The 13,415-nt window shown below is 37.0% G+C and overlaps 1 protein-coding gene across 4 annotated transcripts in view; it reads right to left on the reverse strand.

Moving 5' to 3' along the window:
* Positions 1–889: 889 nt before the first annotated feature.
* LOC126037704 (sodium channel protein type 5 subunit alpha-like) overlaps positions 890–13,415 on the reverse strand; it is a 57,558-nt gene continuing 45,032 nt past the window's right edge. The window contains exons 18-25 of one of the 4 annotated variants that reach the window (XM_049798328.1): positions 13,239–13,376; positions 9,936–10,190; positions 8,948–9,001; positions 7,544–7,685; positions 5,527–5,627; positions 4,469–4,733; positions 2,678–3,096; positions 2,273–2,469 (exon numbers count right to left, since the gene is read on the reverse strand). In XM_049798328.1, the coding sequence (XP_049654285.1) occupies positions 2,389–2,469; positions 2,678–3,096; positions 4,469–4,733; positions 5,527–5,627; positions 7,544–7,685; positions 8,948–9,001; positions 9,936–10,190; positions 13,239–13,376 (1,455 nt within the window). In that variant the 3' untranslated portion in view covers positions 2,273–2,388. Of the gene's footprint in view, positions 3,097–4,468; positions 4,734–5,526; positions 5,632–7,543; positions 7,686–8,947; positions 9,002–9,935; positions 10,191–13,238; positions 13,377–13,415 lie in introns of all 4 variants that reach the window. The other 3 variants (XM_049798329.1, XM_049798326.1, XM_049798327.1) reach the window with 3 other exon arrangements.

The following is a 13,415-nucleotide window of genomic DNA, read 5'->3' on the forward strand; positions in this document are numbered from 1 at the left end:
CGCTCATTCCAGCTCACACGGAACAGAATAAATAGTTTCACCTCAGAAGCATCACAAAAGCAATCCAAGCAGGACAGAAATAGGTCTCAAACAGACCCACCAAGTGTCTCTGCATCCCACTGCCCAGTGCTGCTGAGCTGACAGCAGACTGAAAATGCTAAATCTTTTTTGATTCCCTCTAAAAAGTAAAAACATTTTCAGTTTTCTTGTGCTAATAGGTAGCTATTTTTGGCAAATTGTATTACTGTGGTTCTACCTCTCTAATAACAGATTAGGTCTTGTAATAAACTGAAACTGAAGATAACTCTTGCAAAACAGACAAAAATATTTTAAGCATCTGCCGTGGTTTAACCCCAGCCAGCAACTCAGCCCCACACAGCCGCTCACTCACTCCCCCCGTGGGATGGGGGAGAGGATTGGAAGGGTAAAAGTGAGAAAACTTGTGGGTTGAGATAAAGACAGTTTAATAGGGAAAGCAAAAGCTGCACACACAAGCAAAGCAAACCAAGGAATTCATTCCCCACTTCCCATGGGCAGGCAGGTGTTCGGCCATCTCCAGGACAGCCGGGCTCCATCACGCCGAATGGGGACTGGGGAAGACAAACACCATCACTCCCAACGTCCCCCCCTTCCTTCTTCTTCCCCCAGCTTTATAGGCTGAGCATGACGTCCTATAGTGTGGGATATCACTTTGGTCAGTCGGGGTCAGCTGTCCCGGCTGGGTCCCCTCCCAGCTCCTTGTGCCCCCCCAGCCTGCTCGCTGGTGGGGTGGGGGGAGAAGCAGAAAAGCCCTTGGCTCTGTTTAAGCACTGCTCAGCAATAACAAAAACATCCCTGTGTTATCAACAGTTTCCAGGACAAATCCAAACCATAGTCCCATATTAGCTACTATGAAGAAAATTAACTCTATCCCAGCCAAAACCAGCACAGCATCTGAATTCTTTATTGAAGAATCTAAAATAGTCCTATTTCTTTAGTAGTTCTGAGGCTACCATGACATTTCACCTGACCAACCTAAACTGCAAAAATACAGTAAAAGTAATATTAATACACATTGTTTGTACATTTTTTTCAGAACCAATTAAATAAATACTTTCTCTAACTTTAATAAATGTTGTCTCTTAAGATATACCATGAGCTCCTTTTCAGATTACTAAGTAATACTTTCTATGACATTTGGATAAAGCATAATGATGAAATTTGATGTACAACAATCCTTAAGACTTTCTGGAAACACCACCTCTTGCATAACAACCTTTGATTTTGGTAACTATTATTATCACAATTTTCATGCACTGAATGATACAAAAAACAAATTATATACAACTTTCAAGCACAGACACCTGAGGATGATATGTCAAATCCATTTAGGTGCACATGTGAAGATACCTCAAAAATTCTTAAGCATAAACAAATCCATCCAAAGGCACTAGGAGGAAGACGGTCCCAAACAACACAGAAATTAGTGGCTGATTAAACTCAAGTGTTTTGAGGGAGCTCTTTTACAGAAAATGCATTAATTATTAAATTTTGCTACAATAACCAATTTTTCAAACCAGGCTTTATGTCTAAAGAGATATACATTGTTCTACAGCCTTGTGTGCTTATAAATCATATTACAGTTACAACTGATCTTTTACAGATTTCTTCTGTAAACACAGAAATATGAAGTAATACAAAAAATGACAGGTGTAAAAATTAACTCACCTACTTCAGCAGCTGAGGAAAAAAATACTATGGTTTGATTTGCCTCTAATATTTATGACATAGTTGTTCAAATCTCAATTGTTTTAAGGAGCATTTGCAAAATTGAACAATCACAATATTCTAAAGGCTGTCATCATTATTCTAAATTTAGAGTATTATACTGTGGGATCAAAATATTTTCTCCATCTAAAAATAACTGATATTGGTTTAATCAAAAATGCTGCAGCCTGGGGCAACCTTACGTGTCCACGTTATCACTATCTGTTTCAGCAATACCATCATAAAATAAAGGGAGAGATATGGAAGATGTAGTCCGTGATTTATCTAGCTTCCTACCATTATTTTTGTTAAGCATTGATGCAATAAGACTTTCCTTCTCATGTGTTTCTTCTTCAAAGACAGTGCTGTTATAGTGTTTATGATGGTATAAGAAAGATTTATTTCTAAAAGAGCGCTGCATCAAATATCTCCTGAAGGCCCTTTGAATAATAAGAGCCGATACCTCCTCTTGTTTTCTCTTAAGGGTAGTGGTAATTGGCTTGTAAGACACTTTAGATTGATTGGCAGCCACAAATTTTTCTTCCATGTGCAATTCAAGACCATCCAAATCTCCAGATTCTCCCAAGACCCTTTTAGTGAAAGCAAGCAAGATATCCAAGCAGTGAATCTTATCTCCACTAACTATAGGGAGGTCCATGGATATGAGCTGAATTTTATTAGGCTTTGGAATGCGTAAGGGTTCTGCCAGAGCATCTGCAAAGTCTGAAAGAGCAGAATATTCAATAAACTGTGTTGCCTGAGGATCAAATTTTCCCCAGGTCTCATAAAACATATCAAAGTCATCCTCACAAAGAGGATCTGTGCTTTCTTCAGTGGCAACACCAAAGTTCTCTAAAATGACAGCTATGTACATATTTACAACGATGAGAAATGATATAATGACATAGCTTACAAAAAATAAAATACCAACCTCCTTATTTGTGCAAGTTTTTCTCTGTTCACGTGTTAAATTTAAGTTGGGAGCACATGAATCGGATCCTTTTAACAGAGGGACCAAAAGACCATCCCAACCAGCTGATGTTGTAATTTGGAAGAGACAGAGAATGCTACTATCAAAGGTTTGAAAGTTGAAAAGGTTATCAATCCCACCTTCCCAGCCAACACAGGCAAAGTTTGTCATGCCCACAATGGCATAAATGAACATAACCAGAAAAAGCAAAAGACCAATGTTGAACAGTGCAGGAAGAGACATCAGCAATGCAAAGAGAAGAGTTCGAATTCCTCTAGCTTTTCGAACTAATCTAAGGATTCGCCCAATTCGTGCCAAACGAAAAATTCTCAAAAGTGTAGGAGAGAAGAAACTTTGAAAGCCTTCAGAAAGTCCAATACCTTTGAAATGAAACAAAAAAGAAAATGTTGTCAAGCCACATCACTGAAATTCCCTATTTATGTCCATTTTGTTATATTCTATGCTTTAGGTGTTGAAAGTAACATTGATCATATTACACCACTTCCAACAAAAACATCATCAATACTGCAATTGCTTACAAAAGAGCTTACAAAAGGAAAGAAAGACAAGTTGTAATACATTTAAATATTAAAGAGGTATCAAGATTATATATAGTTTGGAAACTGCATTCTCCCAGATTTCTCTAATTCAGGGGATGAAATTACACATTGCTTAAGTACTTAAAAAAAAATCCTTTTAAACCCATTCAGCTCCTGTGCTGGAAGCTACGGGGCTTGTCTCCTAGCTGCTGTTTGATTGCTGCTTCTAGGGCCTAAGCCACACGCTAGATGTGAGACTTTCATTAAGGCTTGGTACTTGAATGAGATCAGAGAAGAGTGAGAAGAAAATAAAGGAAAACTGTCTTTCGGTATTTGGCCTCCATCACACCTCATTCAATGTCCTGCTGTCAGAGTAATGATACAGCAGGAATGTAAATGATTACAAACAGAAGGCTTAAGAAGTCAGCATTTTTCTGGGTTGCATGGGGTAGCAAAGGGGTACTGAGCTTAGGGATGAAGCAGAGAACTCAGATCAATTTTTCTTTCCCATCCTTTATGATATAACCTGAGCATGAGTAGGAAGCACAGACCAAATAAACTGCACAAGAAACTAAAGCTATATATGACCCTTTGTAGAAGAAACGACAAGCATCTAGTCTTACGTGAAAAGCAAACCAAAACCAAGCCAGTTTTAATAAGACTTTTCACAGTCACAAATAGTGGCCCAGATTTAGAATGGAGTTGAGCAATGAAATTTTCCTGAGCTTTCTAAATCAGCCTTCAGGATCTGCCTTCTTGAAAGAAAGTCCTGGAAAATGAAATAAATCTTTCCCGGTTTTCATACAAATTATTTTCATACAGTATTTTTAACCTGAATTTACTTTTACTATGCAAACAACAGTTCATGTAATTACATGTAAATCAAAAGCATAAAAACATTAAGACAACAGTTCAAGTACAATAACTTAGAAAAGATGTTATTGCATTAAATTCCTATTCTGTTAATTACTCAATAAAACTCATACTTTAAAAAAAAAATTGAAAACTATCCATTTACCTTTTAGTACTCTGCAAAAATATAAGGGAAAACAAAAATACATCCTTTTAGAAAGAATCACTTAGCATATGGTTTGAAAAAGTACAATGGATCTGGAATTTGTTTATCGGATATATGTAAGTCGTTACTTCATACTGAAATTCGGCTTAGTATTGGTAAGACATATTATCTGATCTAATAACGATTGATACTTACTAACTAGTGAAAGGACCACAACAGCTAAATCAAATATGTTCCAGCCACTGGTGAAGAAGTAATGTCTTAAGGCCAATATTTTTATGACACATTCCCCAGTAAATACCGCCACAAAAAAATAGTTGATTTTATTAAGAATATCCTTGATGCCGTCTTGGCTACCTTCTGCCATCATAATGACCATATTTAGACAGATGAAGGTTACAACGGTAATGTCAAATGCTTTGTGCGATACTATATCAAACAGTAATCCTTGGAACACATTCTGTGGAGAGAACAAGAACAACTGCTTAATGCTACTTCTAAGACCCAGGCTACATTCAAATATTAATCAGTAATTTGTGCTTAGAAAGAGAATTTAAGAGAATATAAATTTAACAATAAGCTACTAGAAGCATTTTTAGGAGATTTCTTTAGACCTTCAAAGAAAGTACTTGGCTAAGTATTTTCAGGTATCATGCAACCATATTTCCGTAGAAAAAAACAATATACAACAGGAAAACATTCAGAGTACATTGTGATTGCTCTTTTAATAGAAATACTTATTGAGGCAGACATTTTAGGATAAGCATTTCTAATTAAAATGTCTTAAGCAAGAAAAATTGAATAGTTACTCTGTGAAGACAGGCCTGGAAGTAAATTTAAGAAACTATAAGAAATGAAGCATAAGATTATTTAAAAGTAAATAACATCCATAAGGCATGTACTACTCACTCTTCATTCTCACCTGCAATAATCCAATCTAGTTGCAGAAGCAGCATTATGCAACTTAAGTAACCAAGATTGTTATGAATATCAAATAGTTAATATGAACATTTATAAATAGGTTGTATATTTGAATAGGTGATAAATAGGCTGTAAATTTCCTTAATTAATACTCACAAAGAAAGGCTGCATTGGATGGAATTAAGAAAAAGAGAGTAAAATGTAAATACTATATTGAATGAGGAAGATGATGGGCTCTAACATGAAGTTTATTTCCAGATGCCTGGCTACTGAGTTTAAATATGGTTACCATATTTATATCTTCTATCATATTCTAGTTAAGATGGTCTTACCAATGGTCTTGGGATGGGTTTTTGAGGTTTCTTAGATCCAAGTTTTTTTAGGGCATTATAGTACTTCTTCTGTTCCTCAGTCAAAAATAGATCTTTTCCACCTAAGTAAAGGGAAAGAATACTGTTGTTCAGCTGAAGTTTAAGCAGTCAGCTAAATAAACACCAGCAAGTTTATGTAAAAAAAGTTACAGCTGTCGCGAGTGGGATCTAAGAGAGCACAGAGACAAAATGTGTCTTCACCATTTCTCCTTTTCCCCTTGTTCTTTGATAAGATGTACTGCAAAAAGCCGATCAGGGTTTGATTGTGAAAGTCTAGTCTAGGCAGTGTTCCTGAATCAGTTTCCTCAACTGTGAGATCCTTTCTGAAGTTTTACAAATCTATTTCTTATTTTAAAAATGACAAGACTCATCAACAAATAAAATATTTTCCATTTCTATTTTTGAGAAATGTAGGAACAGAAGTATATTGCTGGGCTAGCAAGTAAAAGGCGGATTATGAATAAGCACTTTGGAACCAAGTTCTATGGGGGGGGAGGGTGTGATAATGAATTTCTGATGCTCATCTTATTATCATCTACACCACCTGTACTACTTAGTAATCACTTTGAACTGAGTATTCAGGAGAAGCCACTCATCATAAAAGAATTTAATGATTAGCGTTTTGTAAAACAAACATGTAACAATGTTCAGTAGGGCATCTGCACTTTGAATCACTCCAGCAAGACCTCTGAAAATTCAGTTTAATTTCACTATATGGAATCTCAATGAAAAACCCCAAGAAGCAGCAAAGAAATGAAAAAGAAAAAAATGCCCACTTACAGCATGCACTGAGAAAAGAAAAAAAAATGTTACATCCACATCAACTTCTAGTAACTGTTCAGGCTCATTAGCTACTTAACCAGTGTTGTTTCTGTCTGTTGGGATTATTATAACTGGGACTTTGTTATAAAAGGAAATTATTATAGTGAAGTTGGACTGCTGTTCCTCAACCCCTACATATCCTTCCTCTGTTCAAATGCAGAGAGCAGAATTTCTTGTGGGCCTTATTGCTACCTATCTCTAGCAAGGGCAGTAATTCTGTGACACCTGGAGTGTAAGTCAGCCAATGGAAATAATAAATGGCGCCTGGAGAGATTCTGCCTTCCAAATGTGATCCTTGAAATTGTAAACCTCCTGTTGAGGTCTGCTTTTGTGCTATTTTTTTAATGAGCAAGATGCTTATTTGTTTTAAGACTTCCAAGTGGATTAATTGACTCAATTTCCCTTGATATTCTGGATACTTTAAACCCCTAAATGAATCAGGGAGAGAACTCAATTGACAAATAAGCTTGGGACAAAGAAGCTAAAGTATACCGGGGAAGGTTGACTTGCTTTTCCTTGGTTGTTGCATTTTCCATTCTAAGATTTTGCCTTCCATTCCTTACAGAATAAAAAGAACAGGGAATCTAACAACTATGAGGAGAAAAGTGGAAGCATTCAGTGCTTCATGGGCTTTAAGAAACCTTTAAATTTCTAGATGGCCTCTTCCTGGGGCCACAGTGTGGATCTCAGTGCAGAAATTTTTAAAAACCCCAGTAAATTAATCTGTAGGGTTATTTTATTGACGCCAGGACTTTTTAAATGTAGCTAGTTTTAGAAGAAGTTCTGATTAACAAGATCTTTGCAAGTGTCTTTACCAGGAAAACAGTGGTTACTTTTTCCAGAGAATTCCACTCTCCTGTAGCAAAGTCTGCATAACTTTTTTTGGCTTCTGTTCTCTAAAACTACCCACTCCTTCCTCCTTGTCCTCCTACTTAGAACAAATCAAGGACTTGGCACGAAAATAGAATTTACAGATAAATTACTAAAATCTTTTGGAAAAGGGGACTCCTATTTTCAAAACCTGGTATCTAAAAATATTATTTTAGATTTCTCCAGTCAAATAGTTATCTGAAAATGTTAGACATATAGGTGTCAAACTAGCATTCACTTAATCAAATTGGGATTACAAGAGGCCCTGAATTAGCTCATGCAGTACTTATCTTTTTCCTTTGTTGGTTAAAATTGCTGATAACCACTCCAATGAAAAGGTTCAGCATGAAGAAAGATCCAAAAATAATGAAAATCACAAAATACATATACATGGCTAAGAATGCTTCAAACTCCGGCTGTTCATCTATCTGTTAAAAAAAATAAAACCAGAAAAATAATATTGGTAAAAATCAGATAATCACAGCTTTATCATTTCCTACTTCTAGTAACAAATCTTTTTATTGTCAGGAGGGATAAATTATTTCTACACATTTAAATCTTTATTTTCAGATGTACAAGTAGAACAACTGCCTTGTTCTGTCTTGTTACTGTTTGTAAACATAATTACAAGGATATATAGCTAAATCCAGCTCTAGCAAATTCTTAAATAAACAATAAACAGTTCCAAACAGAAATGATACTGTGAATGCCTAGATTAGAAAACCAGCTCAGACTAAACATAATGGTGAATGGCCATCCTAGACAAGAAGCAGTTTTAAAAAGCCAGCTCACTACGATCAGCCCTACAAGGAACAAGCACAAATACCGGCTGGGCAATGAGTGGACTGAGAGCAGCCCTGTGGAGAAGGACTTGGGGCTGTTGGTTGACAAGAAGCTCAACACAACCTGGCAGTGTGCGTCCGCAGCTCAGAACCTGGAACATGTTGCCCAGAGAGGTTGTGGGATGCCCCATCCCTGGAAATGTTCAAGGCCAGGCAGGATGAGGCTTTGAGCAACCTGGTCTAGTGGAAGGTGTCCCTGCCCATGGCAGGGGGGGTGGAACTGGGTGATCTTTAAGGTCCCTTCCAACCCAAACCATTCTGTGAATCTATGATTCTATGATCTTTTTAATTAGCAGTGATTTCACTACATTCAAGAGTACAGCACTTGAATGAATAAGGAAAAAGCAAATTAAATTAAACATAGAAAAGTTAAAACACAGTGTACTAGTGAGAGAGAGAGAAACAGCACATGAAAATGGGGAAGAAATAGTAAGGATGTTAAATATAGGGAAGAAAACCTCCAGAAATAACTGCTAAAGATGCATGCCATTTTAATGCTAATGTACACATTCCAAAAAGAAGACAATTTGCTTCAGAGGCACAGTCCCCCCAAGACCTTCTGAACTCTGTTCCCAAAACAGACTTGTCCAAAACTTGCAGCATCTTGCCCTCTGCATTCTTGATATAGTAGGTTTTTGTGTGGCATCACTCTATTTTGACCAGTTTTCTTTTGTCTAAGTTCCATATCTTTGGTCCTCCAAGGATTATTGTTTCACTGTGTAATTTGATGCACTCATCTGCTTGTATTTCTGACTTGATATCGCAAACAAAGCTGAAAAATGAGCTGTATCGATAGAAAAGTAAAGAAAGAAAGGGAAAAGAACTAAAATTTCATTTTAGTGACATACCTTACGTGAATCCACTGCTGCATACATAATATCCATCCAACCTTTAAAAGTTGCCTGAAAAAAATCCATTATTAAGGTTATTATCACTAAAAAAAGATTATTTTTTTTTTTAAATTAGGTAGAGCTAATACAGATGTGTTAATAGTTGTGGAAAAGTCAGCAGTGTGCTATAAAAAGTGTGCATCACTTCTAAAGATCTGCTTGGAAGTATGATTCACTGGAGTTTAGTAAAGAGAAAAAAAAAAAAAAAAATTCCAGAAAAGAAAAAAAAATGCCATGAATCCTGTGAAATGTGTTTTCATGTTAGCTCTTGTTAAATTGAATTTTTTGTAAATTCTCTGCTTTTTGAAAAAGCAGTAAAAGTTTCACTTAACTAGCAAATATATCCTAAAAGGATAATAACAATGTCTAAGAAAACAGCAGACAATTTCTTCCTGCAATTTTTAGCAACTCTGCAGAATCATAGAACACTTTGGAGGATACAAAGCAAAGAACTTCATCTAGAAAAGATACAGGGATAACATGCACTTTTAAAAATTTCTTTCTCTCTTCTGTTGTGGTAGAAGGGACATCAGTAAATTAGCATCCCAATATTCATGACTTATAAAATAAAAGAAAAAAATATATAAACAAACTGCATCATGCTTTTTCTTTCTTATCCACTCTGAAATAACTTTTACTAAATAAAACGAGAATAACTTTAAATCTGGTAACATGCAGACTATTTTAGGCTTAGTATGTTAATCAAAATTTAAAAAAAAAATTGAAAAGCCATGAAACAGTGCTTGATTTTAACACAAGGTTGCATATGCTAAAGTGTTTTTTTGGAGGAACTGAGCAGCTTATAAATAAGAAAAATATTTATGGAAGCTAAAAGAATCCACAATTTCAGTGAGATAAACAGAAGCGTTGTGGTGTCCCATGGTTGGGCTGCTCAACACATTCCCTTGAAGGAAAACAAAACTGAGCATGTTTTTATAGAACTTACCACTTGGAGAAGAGCCAAGTATCCTATTGCAACATTATCAAAGTTTACATCACTATTTGTCCATGATCCATTATAGAAAGTACAATTATCTTTGTTTTTAATTAGAGTCATATTTACATCCTTGACTATGCATTTCGAAAATTTTTTTCCAAGTAATTTTACTCCTGCAATGTTAAATAGGAGCCAGAAGACAATACAGACGAGCAAAACGTTCAAGATTGAGGGGATAGCTCCCAAGAGTGCATTCACGACAACCTTAAATAAATGAAATGAAGGAAAAGAATGAATTATTCACATTCAATAGAACACCTTCCCAGAAAAACACTTTTTTTTTTTCTGTATCTATTGCAGATTCTCACCCACATAAAAATTAGTGAATGACAAATGTAAAGCCAGCCTTCAGCCCAATTTCAAGCTTGTCTTAACATGTAATTCTGTGGTATCTCTCTTGCCTTTTTGAGGAAGGAAGTAAAACAGATGGCAACCAGTATTATCCTTGGGTAAAAGAAATACATAAAATAAAATTATGAGTCTCTAGTATCTAGAGGATCCAAAAATCATGTATAGGGGAATGGGCTGCATGATCTGCACTTACTACAATATCATAAATAACCCTCTCTTTTATCTTGGAGGGTTTTTTGAAGAGAACAATAGCTTGCTTTCCATAACAAAATGAACCTCACCCAATAACCACTGGCAACTGACCACACACAGTACATAAAGTAGAGAAGCTGGGCTTCCAGAAGACTGAGTAGTTTTGGTCAGCAGTCTTCCTTCATTTAAGCTTGCTTGAGGACAAGAGGAATGCAAACCCATGATGAGCAATAAGCCTTTTCCAGAAATGGTACCGGTGAAAATGGGATTCCAGCTTTTGGTGTCTGTGCTGGTGACATCAAGGCACCTGACACAAGCAGCGATAAGAGCTCGTATTTTCAAATCTAGCACATTGATGCTGACAGGCAGGACCACGCTTGTTGTCAGTGGGAATTGAGGACTATCATCTATTCCTTTTCACCATTTTTTACCACTCTGTGGTGGGGCATAGTGAAAACCTCTCTGGAAATGTTTCACTGCTATCATTATGAGAAAATTCTGAGCCTTTTATCCTGGCCTTGGATAATATCTGTATACTAGAAACACACAGAATGAAGCACATCGGAAGGGACCTCTGAAGATCAGCTGTTCCAACATAGACCAAGTTGCTTGGCGTCTTGTCCAGTCAAGTTCTGAATTTTTCCAAGGGTGGAGATTCAACAACCTCTCTGGACCATCTATTGCAATGCTACACACCCACACTGTCATTTTGTTTCCCAGGTGGCTAACTGGAAAATCCCTCACAGCCAATTCATTCTGTCTCATTTTCTCACTGTGGGTCTACCAGAAAACAGTAGTTCCGTTTCTTGAGTAACCTCTCATTAAGTAGTTAAAGACAACATTTAGATCCCTTACCTAATTAGATCCCAACCAGATGCTCCCTTTAACAATCTCTTCTGCAGACAGAACAAGGTCCATTCTCTCAGCCTCTCCTCTCCAGTCCCCTCACCATCTTGGTGACACTTTGCTGGACACTCCGGTATGTTAATATCTGTCTTACACTGGGGAGCCCCAAAGTAGACACAATACTCCAGATTCAGTCTCACAGGTGCCAAAACCAGAAAAGTCTATTGCCTCAATCTGCTGGCCAGACAATACATCCCAAAATGTGGTAGATCTTTGTTGCGCTGCTGACTGATGTTTAACATGGTGACCACCCCAGGTCCTTCTCTGCAAAGCTGCTCATTTCTCACTGGGCCACAGTTACGTGTGGTTACTCCGTCTCAGGTGCAAGGCTTTGAATTTGCTTTTGCTGAACTTCCTGAGGTTCTGCAGCCCAAATGTCCAGTCTGTCAAGCTCCCATTGCAGAGCAGCCTGGCCCCCGGTGTATTAACTGCTCACCCCCACTTTTACATCATCTGTGAACTTGCTGAGGACAATTTCTACCACGTTCTTCTGGTTCCTAATTAAGCCATGAAGCAGTATTGATCCCAGAACTGACCTCTGAGCCCCTAGTAACCAGCTGCCAGTTGAACTTCATCCTGATGATCTCTGCACACTGAATCTGGCAGTTCAGCCAATTTTCTGCCTAGCTTATAGTTCACGTATCCAAACCAGATATAACCAATATCTGAGACCACAGATGGCTCTTCCCTCCCTCAGCCATCTCATCACAGAAGACAATCACGTTTGAGAGGCAAAAATTGCCCTTCCTAAATTCACGCTGGCTGTTTCTAACCGATTCCTGCTTGTCCTTCATGGCTTCCAGGAGGATTTGCTCCATATCCATCCCAGGGCCTGAAGTTAGTGTCTCATCACACTCTGTGATCTAACACAGGTCAGATGATTTGCATTATACGATTTTTTACTTCTCCCCACTAACTTTAAAGATTCCAGATAGTTCATTCAGAGCAGCTTTTAGAAGTGAGTTAGAAGAATTCCTTCTCCTATTAAGAAAATCCCACCCTATTTAAGTTTGAAAGGATTATCTTTCGGATCCACCCTGGAGAATCCGAAATGTGGCACATGAGCCTGTCTAGATAACTGTCAAGATGAGCTGAAATAAGCACAGCGGTTTAAAGAAGGGGAATTATGAAAAAGAGTTACAAAAAGTGAACAGTTTCCAGTGAAGCAATGAATTAATGAATCCATTTTCCCAGGTCCCAATTTCTTGCCTCAGGCAATGAAAAAAAATTAAGAAACGACTGTGGCCACTACATTTCTTATGCCATGAAGATTGATAAACTTTCACAGTACAGGTTTTTTCCTAACATTACAGGTTTTTTTCTGTAACAACTATATATATAGCTTCTTTTCTATTACAGGTAAATAAAAATGGTTCCTATTTTTCTCAGGCATATTCATCTTTGTTCAGAAGTATTTGTCAAATATACTGGATGAAATTTTTCCACGTCTAAGATAAACCAAAGAATGGGTTTCAGAAAAGTACAAGTCTAAAAAAATTCTTCTTTAGTTTGTTCTGCAAATTGCAGTAAAACTGGAAACATGGAAAAATGTTCCAGTGTTCACATTACTATACATAATAATTCCTTGTGGTAGCACATTATAATTCAATTTCCTTATTTCATTTGTATCTATAAATTTCTCTGAAAGTGTTAGGTATTATTTCAAAATAACAAGTGAGAGTAGGCAATCTGAACCATCTTAATGCCATCAAGTCCCAAAATGAAAAATTCAAGTCGTGATTTTCACAAACTTCAAATGCAGCTAGTACAAGATATGCGCACACACACACAGAGCATCCTTACCTTTATCCCTTCAAATCTTGACAAAGCTCGTAGAGGCCTCAATGCTCTAAGTGTCCTAAGAGATTTCAAGGCACTCCCAGAGGAACAAGGTGATGTGTCTTTGGAAGCAGTATTTAGTCCCCAGGAAACAAATGACAGCTGTGTTCATTGAATTGAAACTGAGATTATTAAATGGTA

This window comes from Accipiter gentilis, chromosome 4 (genome assembly GCF_929443795.1).
Source record: "Accipiter gentilis chromosome 4, bAccGen1.1, whole genome shotgun sequence".
Taxonomy (NCBI): Eukaryota; Metazoa; Chordata; class Aves; order Accipitriformes; family Accipitridae; genus Astur; species Astur gentilis.